Source organism: Anneissia japonica, unplaced genomic scaffold (genome assembly GCF_011630105.1).
Source record: "Anneissia japonica isolate Jap-2015-1 unplaced genomic scaffold, ASM1163010v1 scaffold997_len2565447_cov190, whole genome shotgun sequence".
In the NCBI taxonomy this organism is placed as follows: Eukaryota; Metazoa; Echinodermata; class Crinoidea; order Comatulida; family Comatulidae; genus Anneissia; species Anneissia japonica.
The window spans coordinates 2,259,257-2,278,498 of NW_022696369.1; the positions used below are offsets into that span (position 1 = coordinate 2,259,257).

Below are 19,242 nucleotides of genomic sequence, written 5' to 3' on the forward strand. Positions count from 1 at the left end.
AGTAATGTATAGTTGGTAATTTAAGAAAAATTGATTATAACAGAATACAAAGCATCATGAATCAGGCTGAAAAAAATCTACAACAAAACAGACAATTAGATGATATTTGTGAGATTAAAATTATGGATAAATTAAAGAGCAACTTAACAGAATTCCCACCCACTAAAGCATCTTTTACTTGGCTATCCTCAGGTTAAAAGGTTAACATCACAAAACCTGTAGAACAAATAGACCTCTATCCATTACAATTCTTAATCAAAATATCAAATAGATATTTTAGAGCCTACTTATAATTATATTGTTGTTGTTTTGTATTAATCTTGCAATTTGTTTTGCAATGTGATGCACCAACTGATTTTTCCGAAAAGGATGCCAAATAAATAATCTTGAATCTTGAATAATTTTTAGATATGTGCCTTTATCAAAACTCCTGTATGTGATCATCTTTAAACTGACAGTTTGGTGTTTAAGACAGCTACTTGATTGCATCCTTAACTTGTAGTTAATCCAGCATTTCGAAATGGGATGCAGTGTACTATGTATGCAGGCTTGTAATTGTATGTAGATTTGTATCGTAATTGTATGTAGATTTGTAAGTGTGTACACATCATCCATAATCATGAAAATACATTATCTGATAAAATAGTTGGATCAGTGCCCAAATCGAAAAATCATATCAAAATAAGTGTCCGCAAATCGTGGGAGTCAGTGGTGATGCCAGAAATTTGCCGACAAGGGGTCTGACGTGTCCGACGGAGGGGTCTGAACCAAGGCGACGACGAAGCCTCGGTCGACGGCCCGGAATAAAAAAATCCCCGTTACGGTTCATGGGGAGAGTTTTTATGGCTTAATTTGGTCCTACATTAGGGATTGGCAATCAAAATAGAGTTATTTGAATAGGCAAATTATTGTTTTTTTAAATTGTTGGTCCGACGACCAAGTCGTTCATCGGACGACAGGGGGTCAACAGGCATGCCCACCCTGATTCCCCCCCAGGGGAGTCTCCCTGGAATTGGGAGAGCCCCCAGTAAAGCAAGCAAGAATCTCCTGGAAAATAACCTATCTCCCACAAATTCATAATATTTCCATCTTTTACTATTTCATTACCAATTAATTGTCTCATATGGATCAGTGCCAAAAAGTATCACCATGTGCAGCAAAATGAATGTGTTAAGAAAAAGCTCAATTAACCACATCTCCCACAAGTGTGGCAAAGACAAGCCAAACCAGTCACTCGTCGCAAAAATTGATTTTGAGTTATTAATACAGTGTTAGAGAGTAAAATATTAGCTATAAAATGGTTTAAAAAATCATTCAAATCGGACATTTCCTTATGAAGTTACAAGCGTTTAAACATACAGCTGTTTAAAGAACAATATACTGTATGAGAAATCAGCCTTCAAAGTTTATGATTTCAGGCATTTCTCATGCAGAAACTATCATCAAATCCTTAAAAAGTGTTGTTTTAACATTGAAAATGGGGAAAATAACAGCATAGAATGATGTATAGATATGTAAAGATTAGTTTAGTGCAATAAAATAGATTTTTTTAAATTTGACATTCCAGCATGTTTTGGCCATTTTCTCTGAAACACGATTTGCAACGAGTGACTGGTTTGGCTTGCCTTTGCCACAAGTGTCTTCTAACTTGGGACCCCTAGTAATGTAATGACTTTTTGAAATTATATTTGAATGAAATCCACAAAAGGATCGATAAAATCTCTTTTAATTAGCTTCAAGCAACTCAGTTATAAACTGTTTACATTCTATTCAGAATATAACCTATGCAGCCTGGACACGTTACAGTATCACGTTCTTTACAGTTCCTGTAACTGTCGGCTTCAATATGTTTTCAGTTAATTTATTTTATTATATATCAAATCAAAAGTTAATAAGTGGTGTCTAAGTGTGACAAATTGATGGTCGTATAAATCCCTGAAGGCGATATTGCAAAATTTTATAATCATTCAAAATAATGGGTTTTACAGTACATGAATAATGGCAAATGCTAGCAATGATTTCAAACCTCAAACTTTAATTGTTCTTTGTTGATAGTAACTTTAAATATCCAAAAATAGGAATATTGAATATGATCTGACTTAATTTTGTATAAATATTATTTTAATTAATATTGAACTTTTGATTAAAATATATACTCACAATTAAGGTAATACAATTACTTCTTTTTCATCTGCCTGACCATTCAATAATATTTTATTTGAATATAAGAAAAGTCAATAATATGAACTCATCTAGGAATCATCCTAATCCTAGCAACAATGGCCTGTTGTTAAAATTGGATGGAGCAATACACTGGTGACATCACAATTTTGTGTTTAATTTAAGTAGGATATTATAAAGTATTCTAAATCAGTTTTAAAATTATATAATATTGGTAAACTTGTTTTTTTATATTGCAATTTAATTCATAATTAACTCAAGAAGAGATTGACAACAAAGGTAACAAGTCCCTTTTCAATATACCGGTACCTATCAGAATAACAGTACAATACTGTATCAAGAATAAATAGCATATAAAATATTAATACTGACAGGTTATAATGTTGCTATGTGCCTTCACACATTCCAAGTACTGTACTGTAAATTGTTTTCATGTATCTTGTTACTATAAGGCTATGCCTTGTAAGGGCCCCCTGAAAAAAATATTTAATAACCAAATGTGTGGGATGTGGGTAGGCGGGATGGGGGGAGGGGGCCAACCTATTTTGAAGACACTTGTTTCTCTCTGTTAGTCTTAGGCTGCATTACCAAGCACCCCTGCTGTCTGGATGGACTTACCTAGACCTCCCCTTCACTCATCATACCTGGTAACTCCAATGCCTTGGGGTCACGTAGTAATCTGACCTCTTCCGTGACGTCAATTGTCTCGCAGTCCTCAAAGGAGAGAGCAAACGCCAGGGCTGCACCATCTCTCATACCCATGAGGATTCGCTGATGAGCATCCTCCATCTGTAATCTGTGTAGACAATGAAGGGGATACTCGCAACCACTATGTGATTAGAATATTCTTAGTTCACACGTTACAGAATAAGCTACATGTCGTTGGAGTTACAGTGTTTAAAAAACATGCTGGAAAGTGTAGTTTCCCCTCCATGCTAAATAGCATGCCTTAATAACATATATTTGGGGTTATATTAAGGTCTGTGGTTATGTAACTACTTTATTATTACACTATTAAAGACACGTGCAGAGAAAGCCATTGGATTACTCCTGAATATTCAATAGGCCTATAAGCTAGGCACATCAATCAAGTTAATTAAATGTACAATTTTATTACATTATTACATTAGGAGCTTATAACGTTAAAAAAATAACCATTACAATTTTGAATACATTCAATTTGCAGTTATTATTCTAAATTAATGTATTCAAAATGCACCTAATTGCAAGAATTTATATCATTATGTGGAAATACATTATATAATTTACAATATAATTACTACTATATAAGTATAATTACTATTATTCATAGATTCATAGACATGCACAACTGCAAACGAAATAGAGATGAAATTAAAATGCTTTTGAATACAATTAAAAATAATGGTGGTGATGGTTAGGATGATAATGAAGACGATGATTATTACAATATTAATAATAAGACTTAAAAAGTGCACAAATCCACTGCTCAAGATGTAGTAATGAGAAATTAAACCTTACAATTGAAATTGGAGTCATTGGGTTGCCAACTGTCATTTTCAAAATCAAATTAGTATTATTGTTGAGTATAATTATATATGGTTATGTTGCCTCGTAAAGGCAAGCCAATCAATTAAGCTCAATTTCCAGAAGCTACTAAATAGGCCATGATCCCTGGCCTCGATATTCAAAGAATAAGCAATTTTCTAGACCCTGGTAGAACATGTATTATATATAAAAGCCATTGACAGCCAGGTGCACTGAATATGTTTCCTTTATGTTATTAATATCTGCCATAGCTATTTACATGCATACAAGGTCATAATTTCTTATACATCAAGGACACATTTTGGTATGCTCTGGAATATAGCTGTTCTCCAGCAGTAGCGTTTAACAAGCCGTTCACTTGTGCACGACGTAACACCACATTCGGTATGATCATCACGACTTGCAAATCATTTATTAAAATTCTGTAAAAGATTAATGGAACAGATGTTGGCTGCAGAAGGATTATTAAGATATTCACAAATGTGGATTCATCAACAGTAGAAATGATTGGTCATCCACTGACCCATCAATTTAATATCATACAGTAGAGCAAGACTTTAAATCATGCATGTTCAAGAATTCATCCCTTAATGGCTGTGTTACAAGCTTTCTTGTGTGACTAACTACAGTACTTATATATACATATATCATACTCTAATGTTATTTCTGTTTAAAAATCTCTATGCAATAAATCTCTCTACATTTTATACATACTTATATTTATAAAGCCTATTGGAATGATAAAATGTAATTTGTTCTTGTCCTGCTGTTGGTTATTGGTAATGTTCAAAAACAATGAAACAACAAATTAGTGCCAAAGAACGAAATTATCTAATTTATTATGTAATTACCCACAAGTGATCTTTGTTAGACAAATCAACCTATGGTACAGGTAATAAGTTTCTATAAAGGCCAAATGGAACTGGAATTCTTTAGTTGTAATTCGCATTATTTTCTGTAGTGTATATTACGCATAATTTTCTGTAGTGTATACAGACAAAAATCGGAATTTCATAATAATAATAATAATAGTGGTCGACGTACAGTGTATAGACCTAAAAAAAAATACTCGCCCCCCCCGTCTCCCCCAGAAATCACAGTCAAGCAGTTAAAAATCACCTAAAATCACCTTATTTTGCAAATTAGCGCCCCTCAACTGATCATTGAGCCCCCCCCCACTTCACCTTTGCACCCCCATCAGTACCCCCATTTCAAGACTTCTAGCTATGCTACTGAGGTTGAGAAGCAGATGCGTAACCGCTGTGCCAAAGCGCTCCTAGTGAATCTAATTTGACATAATAGTGCAATCCATTTGTCTTTCTTTTTTTTGTAGGTATAGTATCACTAGTGTTCAGGATATGTACAAATTTTAAATTCATATGATTATTAAGTACTGTTCCTTTTTTTTTTTTTTTTTTTTTTTTTTTAGTTTTTATTTTTTTGGGTTTTTTTTTTTTTTTTTTTAAGTATTCATTATGTTGGCTTTGGAATAATTCACATTGAAGAAGACAGGCTAAGTAATGGACACAACATTCAATGTGCCACACACAATATCGCGGGAAACAGAACAAGCAAAACCAGGAACATCCGCCAGCCTATGAAAATTAGGCAAGATTCATTTACACCTGGACAAGATGAAGTAAGAGCTGTTATTGGATCACCTACATTTCTAGAGAGTTTTTTCAAAAGTGAAGAAGGTGGAAAATGGATAAAAGGTAAATTATGGAATGAATTGGTTTTTTTTTATACTAAAGTTTTTGTGTTAAATTTATTTCATGATATTAATTCCAGATAATACTACTATTATTATTTATTGCTAATGCTTCTATGTTTATCTCCATCTTCAGCCAAACATTGCCTATAGTATCTTGCCATATTTGAGAGATCAAATGTTAATATGCACAATTAAAAGTATATCCATTTTTAATGAAAATCATATTTACAGATATATTATTAATCCAATATTTTTTTTAAAAATCATTTCCTACAGATAATGTACCTTTTAATACTGTCAATGGACGTGAAGTGCACAATTCGTATGTGAAAATATTACGCACTCAAGCAAGTGACGGTGGCATTTACAAGTATACAGATTACGGTGAACATGTGTTGTTGGTTTACAAACTTTCTCTGCTTGGTGAGTTCTCATTAGCTTATACCCTTTTCACACAAACAAAAACAGAGGTAATTCTAGCCTGGTTCTCATGAGAGCCCTAGTATCCGGATCAGGAGCTAACCGTTAGCGCTAACCGTTAGCACCTGCGTGAGAACGCCCGATCAGTTAGCGCAAACCGTTAGCAGTATCCGGATACTGCTAATGGTTAGCAAGCGCTATTGGTTAGCGCGTTTTTATCATCAATCAATCACACGTACACGTTTACAATTTCCAGTTTCTTATTGGCCAGTGATTCGATCATCATATTTTTTGTATCCAGATCGGGATTTTCTTGTATAGACGCACGGCAGCTAACGGTTAGCAGGATCTGGATCCTGCTAACCGTTAGTAGCCATGTGAGAACATAGAATTAATCAAGTTCTGTTGCATTCACTCAGTAGTAAGGCCAAATAAAAAAAATTATTGTGTTGACCACGTCCGACCGTCCCAAAATGTTTGAAGTTGAGGGTCTGCATTTTAGTTTTAGTTTTTTTTTTAATGCAACGAAAAATATTTTTTTAATGAGCTAAAAAGGCTGGAATAGACTTATCGATAGACGATAGGCGATGCGACAATGTTGTGCAATCATTTTGCTCATCAATATAGATTTAAAAATGGTCTTTTGTTATATTTTTGTGTATTTTCTACTTTTTAGGCATAAACCTAATGTATGAAATCATAAATTTGAAACTACGGTTATCTCTAGTATTAGCACAAGAAAAATATTTATTTTTAGACTACTAGGTTAGCATACCTATCAAAAAACTCACTTCTGCAAATGTTTATCAAAGATTAAATTTGTTGCCGCAGTTTCTGTCCTTACATTATGTATCTTTTTTTAACTTTTTTTTCTCATAAACATAAGATTTCAAACCTCAACTGTAACCGTTGTGGGTGATCTAGACCTATCTATCAAGGCCCTCAATTTCAAATTCTTGGATCTACCACTGTATACTATGCTGCAATATCACACATACAGTTTGCATTAAATTTAAACAAAATTTTACCAGACAAAAAAATTAAGGAATTAAATAAAATATGCAGTTGTATCATATACCTGATTGCATACACACATTGATTTTGTCATAAAGCTGTTTATTCTTCCAGAATATAGTTTTGTTACATTTTTTCCAAACATTTCTATGTGTGGTTCTAAGAAAAATTCTGAATGTTTACATGTTGACCAAGCATGTGACTGCATGTTAATCAATCAAAAACAATCATATCACTATTCTAGGAGTGCATTTTTTTCTCATGTATTCAAATATGATATATTGGCACACCATTTCCATATTTATTCAAACAAATGCCTCCCACTTCGAATGAACACCTTCGTGAATAAATTCCCCTTCCAGAATGTGATTACTGAATGAACGCCCCCGGAATATGTGCCCTGTGGTGTTAAATTTTTAGTCAAATAAACTCCCCCCTCCCCAAATGACTAAGCAAATCTAATTGAGGTATCACCAATGTTTTACTCTAGTAGAATAATTATGAACCTTGAATCCAACTAAATTATCATGATCAGACAATAATACTATTACATTTAGTCATCTTGTGCAACTTTCAGTGAAATATCACAGTGTGTCAAATAATTACTTCCTAAATCTATTTTATTCCTCCATGGCTATACACAGAGTTCTTGCCATAATCTGGGATTCAGGTTCATTAACTTCTACTGCCCTTGTGTTTTGGCTAAAGGATTGAAATTAAATTTTCAATAGTTCACTGTTTTTCATATGAGTTGTTAAACTGTTGATCGTGTGTACAGTATGACAATGTGCGTGTGCAATACACTCTTAATGCCAAACACATGCCAATAGCAAGAACACAGCAAGTAACATTCTAAATTCATATTGATTTTTAAAGTGCAGCAAATACGACTTTAAAACAAAATCTATATACTGTACCTTGGCAACACTCCACCTTTAGAAGAAAAGCAGTCAGAGACTGTAGTCATACAAGATTTAAAACAAAATATTCAAATTGTTCAAGTAAAGTATCACTTTAACAAGCTTTCATTAATCATGAAACAAGTTACAAGTGTTTTTGTCTATGGGAAGTGCTATCAACAAACATATAATAAAAGTATATAATCAGAAAAATTCAGTATAGTAATATAATATTGAGTTTTTCCAGAACATTGCTCCTATCATGAAGCTATAAAATTAGCTCCATGCTCCTATGCAGTTCTTGAAAAAAAAAAATATCACACCTGTTGGGACAAACCAGTGGAATGTGTTTTGAACAGTTATTTATAATTACTGTTCCCATCATCATCATCATAAGTTGAATTGACAAATTCAATCAATCAATCAATCAATCATATATAATTAGATATACCGCAAAGAGAAACTACATATGCATTGTGTAGTATCATATCAAGATTGTGAAATACAAAAAAAAATCAATAACAAAACTAAATTGCAGACCCTACAACAAAGAGTAAAAATCAAACAGTATTAAAATACTGGGTGCCACAAAGGCCAGGACTTGCACAGACAATCAGAGAGCGGTAAAAGTGGTGTAAATTATCGTGCCTCATAGAAGAGTGGGTTTTCTTTCTCTCAAATCGATTAGACATGATTAGACTACATTTGATTTTGTATATATGAAAAGGGAAACAGGTCCTTGTAGCCAAGGGGCTCAACTGTATACAAAACATGCATACTACCAGTATAATAATAATAATTATAGAAAAATATTAAATAGATGAATTATTATCAATTTAATTATACATATTAATCAGAGGAAGCTAAGAAAAGTATGCAAAAGTTGAATTGCAATTGGAAGCAAATTCCAGACTGCAGGAGTAAAAGTAAAAATGGAAAACTAAAGGTCATTGCATTTGGCATCAATGGAAAAGAAAAGAACTTGTGTGGAACTAACAGTGAGATAAACTATCAACAGGAAATTGATTATTCAGAAACAATAGCAGGCCCATAGCCAGGTTCTTCCAAGGGGGGTTTTTCTGGGCGTGAGGTCCACAGTCAAAGCCCCGGTGGGGTCGGCAAAACCCCCAAAGCAAGAGGATTTTTGTGCTTTATGGGTCTAAATAATGCTAAAAAAGCAGATATTTTTGAAAATGTCTGTGTCTGGGTGGGTCTACAGTGCATTAGTTGGGTTGGAGGACTTATTTGGGAAATTTAAAGAGGGGGTTTAACCAGAAAAAAGGGGGGTTTGCTAGAAAAGGGGGGTTCTCCCGAACCACAACCCCCCCTCCCCCCTGGATACGGGCCTGGATAGGTAATTTTAAGAGCAGTAATTTTTTGTTTTGTCAAAGCCAAGACAATGGTATGTAAAAATGGTTTCTCCACATGCGCATATAAAAACAAACAATACAAATAAGCTACAAATATAGGATGACAGAAGTTTTTGGATTTTATTTGTAGAAATACTATTGGAAAATATTTAAAAAATCTAATTTTAACCTGATTTTACTGTAGAAAAACCTGTTATTTTGGGTGAACCTGAAGATTTTATAAATAAGCCAACACTGAAACCAAATGTGAACATTCCATGCAAAATGGCAGCTCTACCCATGCCCGCCATCACATGGTACAAGAACGGTCAGAAAATGTTGCCTTCGCACCGCATCTGCCAGCATTCAGACCACCTTCAGATTAAAATGCCTAATCTCGGTGATAGCGGCGTCTACCAGTGCGTTGGCCAAAATGAAGTAGGGTCAGCATCTCAATCTTCGCTACTAACATTTAAGACAGGTAAGTGAGCACAGTGAGACTATAATCTTTCTATTGAAATTATTCTACATTTAATGCATGCTGCAAATTTTAGAAGTCAAGTAAATTGAACATGGAAGCTTAAATCCTATTCAGATTAGACTTTTTTGGCCAGAACTAAGCACGTACCTAGTCAATTTGATCTGGTAAAAACAACCGTATTCCCCAGGGAGGTGATAATTTGTACTATTGTTGTTATTTATTTGCTTTATTTTAGTTTTGAGTGATAGGGTATGATACCAATTGTTTGGTTCTTATTACATAGGTTGTCATCATTATACCATTTCCACATGTCCATCATCTACAAATGTATACTGTGTGCCACTAATAAGCTCAATATGTAATTTAATTCAATTTTATTGGGGCTGTGGAAAACATCAAGGGTTATAATATTTACATGAAATATGCAGTAGGCCTAAAGGCAAATATCATATAAATGGATTTAATGTAACATTTTGCTCTCACTTGGGATATGGCTGATAGATGATACTTCAACATAATAGCAAACAGACCAAAAGTTCATTTACGCTGACATTATGCTGACACAGATTACCAACCCAGATCATGAACTTTTATAGATCTAGTAACCTTGTTGCTTGGTGAACACTCCCAGGCACCTTCAAGTACAGTTATAATAGGCACTACTACAGATGAATAATGATAGAAAGGTATCAGTATCAAAAAACGAACAGAACGTTAGCAAACACACAGAATACAGGGGAGGATTTGGGGGAGGGGGCAAGCAGGACTTGACACCCCCTTTTGGAAAGTAAAGAAAAAAGAAAGAAAAAAGATATTGATCACCAAAAATCCCTCGGGTTATATTCGGGCATCTAGAAAACAAACATTTTACATGGCAATTCCCCCGGACCCCCTAGGGTAGTGTTGTCTCTTGATAGGTCCCCTTTCGGCCCCCTTTCAGGCATCTCTAGATTTTCCCCTGGAATGTATTGTGGTTTGCTAGTTAGGGTGCCCTTCTTCCATCACAGAGTCCTGGATCTATCCTATCAAAATTTGCAAATTTGAGTTTTTCTCTCGCAACCAAAAAATAACCCCATTCCCCAGCTCACTAAAGTGAAAGGGGATTCTAGGATTCAAGGGTTCTAATAATCAAATTTGCCAGATACAACATCACCTTTTAAAAAATTGTGGTAAATAAAATGAAATTATATAATCTATTTTATCAGTTTACCAGCTGTAACATAAAATACTGTATATCATTATAGGAAGTATCAAGTGATGATCCCAGTGGCCAATAGGATTATGAAAGTGATAACTTTTGCTGGATGGAGCATTACCTTTTTAAATGGTGTCACAACCATTGCAATAAAATAATCTTTGTTTTTAGTATACCGGCTGTAACATAAAAAATAACATTATTATTGCAAGTATGAATTACTTCCTAGCTGGCCAAATAGGATATGAAAATGACTTTTGCTGAATGGAGCATTACCTTGTTAAATTGTGTCAAAACATTAGAATAAAGTAATCTTTGTGATCAGTATAGCAGATTTTACATTAAAAAAAAAAACATAATTGGAAATATAAAGTGATTTCTAGTGGCCTAATAGAATTATGAAAATATTAACTCATCAATCTGATGATTCTAGAAAACTAGTGGGATGTTCTAATGGGATGTTCAAATTAATAGTTCTCTGGCAGTTTATAAAACAGGGGTGACCTAGTTGTGCAGGATTATTGAATTGTTAGATAACAGTAACAGAACAAATGGTAAAATCTGTTATAATATTCACTAATAAATGCACCTTTATTCTCTATACTGAGAAGCCTTTTTCCCCATAGTTATATAGTTTAGACCTTGATTCTCAACCTTTATTGAATCAATGATTTGTTATATCATTAATATGAATACATCAATACTTCCGGATTTGTTTCCTCAGGGAAGACTCAACCTCCAGAGCCACCACACAATTTAACTAGCACGATTGTAACACAAAGTGAGGTGTGCCTTGAATGGACTCTGCCTGCAAAGTTTGAACATCAAGTCAATATGTTGTTTTATTATCCAAGTGTTGGTTAGTATTTATTCTTTATATTTGTATTTCATGTATATTCATTTAGAATTTCTTATTTATATTCATTACATTATTTTGTTTGCTGTATTGTGTATGTAGAATATGTATGGTAAGTTCATAAACTAAATTTCATGATTTTGTTGAAGCTGTATAAATGCATTTAAGCATTAATTCATTATACCATAATAGGCTATATTAAAGTCAGGCTCCGGAGGAAAAAAATTTTTGATATGTTATAGAACTGATTTTTCTAAGACAAAAAAAAGTTGTTTGACGAAAAACTGGGGAACGGTGAATGAGATATAGATTTTTGAATATTTCTTAGTCTTAGAAAAATCAGTTCTACAACATATCAAAATTTTTTTTTCCTCCGGAGCCTGACTTTAAGGCAAGTAACCACCAAACTACAACTGTGTGTGGTGGCACAATCGTTTGGGACTTGCTAGGGTGTGAAGGTGAAGGGGGGAGGCTCAATGATTAGGTGAGGGGGCACAAACTTGCAAAATAAGGTGATTTGAGGTGATTTTGAACTACTTGAGCATGATTTTTGGGGGGGGGGGGTTCAGGTGGGAGGGGACACAAACAGTTTTGGGGGGAACTGCACACCCGCTAGATACGCCACTGGCGTCCTTGGGCAAAAGGCATATAATCCACATTGTCTCTCTCCGCCTGGTAGAAGTGATGCATAGGAGGTTTGAGTGCCATAGCCATAATTTATTTCATGTGAAAAAATTATGGAATACTCCACCAGTTGAATATGTGTTAAGCATATGCACAATTCCATGACTGGGGTAATAACAAACAATGGCGTATCTAGGGGGATGTGCGTGGGGTGCATGCCCCTCCAAAAATTAATCGCGCATCCTCACAGTCGCCCTCTCAAAAATCCCTTGCAAGTAGTTAAAATTCACCTAAAATCACCTTATTTTGCGAGTTAGCGCCCCTCAACTGATCATCGAGCCCCCCCCCAACTTCACCTTCGCACCCCCCATCAGCAGCCCCAAGACTTCTAGGTATGCCACTGATAACAAAGAGTACTTGTATAGAGTGCTATATAAATACCAACATATCATTACATTACACTTTACTATCTAATCTTTATTATGTTTTGATTTACAGATAATTATGGGATGCAGCATACATGCGAGCGTGTTCAAAACATTCTAGTAGAGAGCAACATCAATAATACTTGCGTACCAGCGCTGTCTCCTAATACTTGCTATGTATTTGTCATGGCTGCTTTTGACAAACTAGCAAGCTATCCAACTCCAGAGATTACTGCAAAAACGCGTGAAGCTGGTATGTATAGTCTATCTACAAAACTTGGGCAATCTTGTTTCACACAAACTATAAATAGAAAGGCCACACTTAGACATTGGCATATACGGCTTAGCTAGGTGAGAATGGGCACCAGTCCCAAGATTAACTGCCTCCAGTAGGGGTTAGGGTGCTAGGAGCCTTCAATTCCCACCAGTAAGAAGGGGAATCCACGAAGGCTCCAAAGTTTTATATTTTCAGGAGCTGTATTTTGAATTTAAAGAATGAAAATTTGTGTTATATTCATACTGACGATTCACATAAGAATCGCCTACCCCTAATGCCCTAGGCTAGTAATAAATTATATTAATGGTAATCAGGATTTACATAACTAATGCAAGAGGTGCCTATGAACTCTAATCAAGAAAATTGATGGCATGTAGAACTAAACAATTAAAATGAACACAGTGGGTAATCAATAATTACAGTACTCCTCTAAAAAGCTAAATATTTTTAAGTTTGAAATTATTTTTAATTATTATTTTTAGGCCTATTTATGAATTGGCCCCTGAAAGCCCTGGGCCCCAGTGCTTTGCACTGGCTGCACTGCCAATCCCTACGCTACACCTCTGTTGGCTTAGTTTGTGTCCCAAAAAATTACTGGAAACCAACTTTTTGTAGTTCTTTAATAACCTTCAGAAGAGCAATTGTCCAATGGCATTGCTAATTGTCCAGCATCAATTGCGATAGTTACTTTCCAAAGACCACCAACGTCACCTACAAATTTGTGTAATATATCTCTATTTTTCATGATAAATGTAGTCTGCAAAGTTATATAAAGCCGGACACACACTGCTGACGTGATTCCGTTAATAACAGCAAAGCATTATAAGGCGCGCTCACCGGATCGTTTTTAATGATGATCTGCAAATCCTTACAGACAACGGTAATGGAATCTTAGGCTGACGATAGTACACCCATTGCAGTGTGTGCCTGGCTTATCATGCCTTGTTGTATTTAAGACCAATTGGTTTAAAATGTCTCTTCCAAAAGTTAACTGGTACACTATATTAAATTGATATCAAATCTATTGCTGAAAAGTAGAATAGCAATGGAATAGACCTTTCAAAATTTTATCACAGCACCATCTAAAGGTCCACTACTCTCAGTGTGGATGGAAGAATTTGATTCAATTCATTTAACATGGACGAGAATACCGGACGCATTTTCAAATGGGCTTGTTAAACAGTACAAGGTATGCTACGACCAAACTGTTGAAGAAGACACACAAATTTGTCAGAATGTAGATGCAAAAAAAAGGGAGTATCAAATCAGAGGATTGAATCCTGGGATTGAATATGATATCAAAGTGTATGCGATTAATAGTGCTGGCAAAGGACCGCCTTCAGCACCACTTAGCATTAGAGTGCCGACTACATCACTGAACTGTTCTGGTAGGTAGAATATATTTTATTCATTCTGTATATTTTTTCACGTAACTTAAGGTTTTCAGGGGCCCAATCCAAATCCCCTCAGATTGCAGTTGCTAAATCGCAAGAACAACATACAATAAATGTAACAATAATAAAAATAATCAGAGGAGAAAGATGATTGTTATGATGATGATGGTGATTTTGCAGTGATGGTGAAGGTACAAGGTGATGGTTGCTGATGGTGGTGGTGATGATGGTGCATAATGATGGTGAAGGTATCAAGGTGATGGTGGATGCTGATGGTGGTGATGACAGTGATGATGATTGTGCAGAGTGATGGTAAATGTACAAATTGATGGTGGCTGCTAATGGTTATCAGTGATGGTGAAGGTACAAGATGATGGTGGACAGTGGTGGTGAAGGTACGAAAGGATGGTGGTTGCTGATGGTGTACAGCAATGCTGATGGGATTGGTGGTGATGGTGTACAGTGATGGTGAAGGTACAAGATGATAGTGGAAACTGTTGGTGGTGGTATTGATGGTGATGATGCACATTTGCACATTGTACACAATGATAGTGAAGTGTTGATGGTGAAGGTACAAAGTGGTGATGGTGTGGTGGTGGTGGTGGTGGTGACTGTGCACCGTGATGCTGATGGGAATGGTCATGATGGTACAAGATGATGGTGGTTGCTGATGATGATGAAGGTACAAGATGACGGTGGTTGCTGATGGTGGTTGTAATTGTGCACAGTGACGGTGAAGGTACAAGACGATGTGGATGCTGACGGTGGGATGGATAATGATGATAATGTTCACAGTGTTGGTAATTGTGTAAAGTAATGATTAATGGTGATGGTGCGTAGTGTTGTGTTTTATGGTTATTGACGGCAAAGTGATAATATGTGGTGATGTTGGTGACAGTATTTACAATAATATACAGTATTAAATTTTTTCCAACCTAAAACACAAGCATCAAACCACATTTTACATGAATGAATATGGCACAATGTGAATGCTCTTGAATTCAAATCAACAGGTTCACATTTCTGATACATATTTGTTTAACTACATTCTACTGCTCTTACAAATCACTTTAACATTTGTTTTATAAGCCAAGCCATTTATCAACAGTGATTTACATGTCTAAAGGTTAAATCTATTAAACTGAAACATTGGCACATATTGAGTGTATCTGATAACATTAATGACCAGTTATTTGAATGCCATATATTATCAGGAAATCATTATTTTGACACAATATGAATTCAATTTAGCATAGATATTATGTTTTGGTGAGGCCTGCTAAAATAATATATGATGTAATCATAAATATAAAGAAAAGCTGTTATACTACAGTATCTATCGTATAATATTGCAGTTCTTTGTTATTGATTATTGTATTTTTTAAAACCAACTCTGTACAATATTCCTTGTTAATATGGGACTTACCATGCGAAAACCATTGTCAGGGATCAAAACAAGAAAATAGACATTTTAATATATTGATATTTTCCACATTAGAGTATAAACTTTGAAATGATAGGTCATTTACTGGAATCGATTTATTATTGCCAAAGTTATGAAAAGTTATGAGTAAAAGTATTACGGCTTCTCTGTACTAAAATATACAATAATGCAACATTCGTATGCTATTGCTTAGTTTAATGACAGTATCCTGGTTTTGTGATGGCAAACCTCATAATATAAATATATGGAGAATATAATGTATTCATGTGTAAGGGCAAGCTGTGCTGTTTGCTGGTAGTATATTTTTATTTATTTATTCATTTTTTAATTTTTTTTTTTTTAAACCATATTTATAGAGGGTGACCCTTCCAGCGTATACAACAAGGTCGGCTGATATTCAGGGGCCCTCTTTAAATAAATGAAATAATGTGATGCTTTTATCAGCCAAGTCTCTTTATGAGGCTTAGGGAGTGGAGTTGTTTTTAAGAAAGTATAATACATACTCCAAGTATTGAAATACACGCCATCGTGTTGGGATTCAATATTTCGACATTAATTATGTCATCATCAGGAAACATAATTAATGTCGAAATATTGAATCCCAACACGATGGCGTGTATTTCAATACTTGGGAGTATGTATTATACTTTCTTATCTGAGATTAATCAGTGGACCTTTCGGAGTTTTTTTTGTCGTGAGAAGGAATTGAACCCAGGACATTGGGATCAGAGGCAAGCACCTTAACCACTGAGCTATTCAACTGCACTCCTATAATAACCACAAAATAAAAATGAGTGATTCAGTGTCAGCCTTAATTGATATTCCAAAAATAGAATAATATTTGACAGATTGCATTACATACAGTAATATTTCATCATTTGTATCCACAGTCCCTCGGTTGATGCTCTTCCACATAGATGTCATCAGTAACAGTTTAAAGGTCAGCTGGGCTGATCCTATCAGAACTGGTATCCAAGGGTACCTTTCGTTATCCAAAGACAGAAAAGTTGAGAAGTTGATCCAACTAGAGACCAGTAGCACACAGTATGTCCTGCCAGACCTCAGTAAGACATTTTTATTTTACTTTTAATTTTGTCTTTTTTAAATGTTGATGTCTTTTTTTAATTCTAACAGCTGTACAACCAAAATGTCTTTGTATGTTTTTATATGAGAATCACTAATAAAAGTTCTTATATCTTGTGTCTTAATTTTGAATGTCCGAGCTTTCAGCCCCAATTATTATCAGTCTTTGGCCAGATTTTGTGGTGAAATTAAGCCAAAAATCTCTTCAGCGCTGTAATGTAGAAAACATATTGCTGTATGTTAATTTTAGAAACAGCTCTTTGCTCAATGATCACACATATTTGAGCCAAATTATGTAGCCTCTGTCCATATGTTTGTTTGTTATTATGTGGTCTTCAGTATTAGGATACAACTGCTGCAGTAACAATATAAAACAAATTATTATGCCTAAATGTTTTAAGTCTCATCTGGTTGAGGAGGACATAATCATAATCAATATTGATTACCAATCATAATGAAAATTGATTAATAAACATAATATTACAAGAATCAATATTACTTAATCATAATATTTATCAATAATATTCAATAAATAATATTGATTATCAGTTATTGATCATAACAAATTACATTAGATATTCCATGAGCATGTTTAATAACCATATATTTCATGTTGGCTTGCTAATGTGTTTAGAGTATTGTATTGCAATTGTAATGAGCAACGACTCCATTTTAATGAGGTTTTTTCCCAACATTTTTTTGTACTTTTGTATTTTGCAATGCCTTGCATTGCTAGTCAGTTTTATTTTCCCCTCTTTGATTCTTTTGGTTGAGTATTTGTTGCATGTTACTTGAACTCCAGTGGAATTAAATGCTTTGCTGTTTGTGGATATCCATTTATGTCACTCTATTGTATGTTCTGTTTATCAATTTTTATATTCTAATTTAATCAAGTGTACAGATAATTTAAAACATATTAAAGCTTACTACAACTTCAAGTATTAAGCTACTTACCAAATATAGAGCTATGCAACCAAAAGAAATAATTCACTACATCACAAACCAACCTCTTCTACTTTCTTTGTACTGTAAACTAAGCTAATATGGATTTGCATAATAAAACTACCTGGACTATCTAATATACAAGTTGACAAGCAAAGCCAGTACAACTATCAACATTCACTCAGGCATTACATTTGAGATATTAATGAATTATGCGCTTTCTGACAATTGTTCGCAAAGATTATGTATGTATAGTAAATAAATAATAACATTCATGTGCCAATTTATTATTGGTTTAACAAAAAGAAAATGTTTTATTTAAATAATAATAACAGCAATATGAGTAATAATAATCTATATTTGTCATTTTCAGATATAATTGTATTGTCAGTATTGATTATCAATCATAATCAATATTAATTTTTCGTTCAGTATTGATTATCATTCATAATAAATATTGATAATATGATTGCAGTATTTATGGGGAATACAACTAGGGGTGTACAGAAAAATTTCAGGATGATTAATGTTGAATATTGATGATGATGATGATGATGATGATATTAATAAACTAGAGCAGTCACTCTATGTATAGAGTGCCAACCTCCACCCTGTGCCAGGCCATGTATGGGTGATTCCAATATTTTCCTTTTCTGCTCAAGGGTATGTTGAAGAAAAAAATAAATTGAATTTCTGTGACCTTGACCATGTCCTTTTCATCCCAAAGTGATTCATCTGTTAGATTATTATGTACCATTTCAATAAATTTTATGATGATTCATCCCTTAGTTTTTGCGTAATCCTGCTAGCAGACAGACAGATCGTAATGAATACATAACCTCCTTGGTAGGTCAAAATAGAGATGTGCTGTGTAAGGCCTGTCGTTAAAGATCAGCCAACAGCTTTAAACAACAATGTTAATGTTTTTGAAATGTATTCGCATTTCAGGCCTGAATGTTATGTACACTGTTTCAATGTATGCTGAAAATGACTGTGGCAGAGGACTTGAGATGAAACAACAAACAAACTTGATGTCCAAAGGTATGTTTATTATACCTGTCTACTTACATTAGTTGTTGAATAACCTAAGATAAAATATCGTAAGTATATTCTTAAAACCCCTTAATTTTTATGACATTAAAATTTCACAATTCCATCATTTTAGAAATTTTTATAGTTCATAGTTTTCAGTATTGGAAACCAGCAGGAACTTATTTACCTCTACATCCTACCCTAAAAGAACTCAATATAGTGCACATAATAATTATTATTTATATAGCAATGTGATTATTATTCTTTTGCTCTAATGAGCACTTGATTTCTAGCCCATTACCTAGAATGGCTCTTAGCCTTGTTTTGGGCAATTTCCCGTTAAAAAAAAACAAGAAGGAAAAAGACCATATGCAAAAATGTATTA

General features: G+C 34.3%; 1 protein-coding gene across 1 annotated transcript in view; it reads left to right on the plus strand.

Moving 5' to 3' along the window:
• The window catches only part of LOC117102060 (immunoglobulin superfamily DCC subclass member 4-like), a 55,132-nt gene that overhangs the window by 29,498 nt on the left and 6,392 nt on the right, over positions 1 to 19,242 (plus strand). Inside the window, exons 4-11 of the mRNA XM_033242275.1 lie at positions 5,176 to 5,423; positions 5,699 to 5,845; positions 9,310 to 9,585; positions 11,505 to 11,639; positions 12,759 to 12,938; positions 14,039 to 14,350; positions 16,691 to 16,864; positions 18,774 to 18,866. Coding sequence (XP_033098166.1) covers positions 5,176 to 5,423; positions 5,699 to 5,845; positions 9,310 to 9,585; positions 11,505 to 11,639; positions 12,759 to 12,938; positions 14,039 to 14,350; positions 16,691 to 16,864; positions 18,774 to 18,866 — 1,565 coding nt within the window. The remainder of the gene's footprint in view (positions 1 to 5,175; positions 5,424 to 5,698; positions 5,846 to 9,309; positions 9,586 to 11,504; positions 11,640 to 12,758; positions 12,939 to 14,038; positions 14,351 to 16,690; positions 16,865 to 18,773; positions 18,867 to 19,242) is intronic.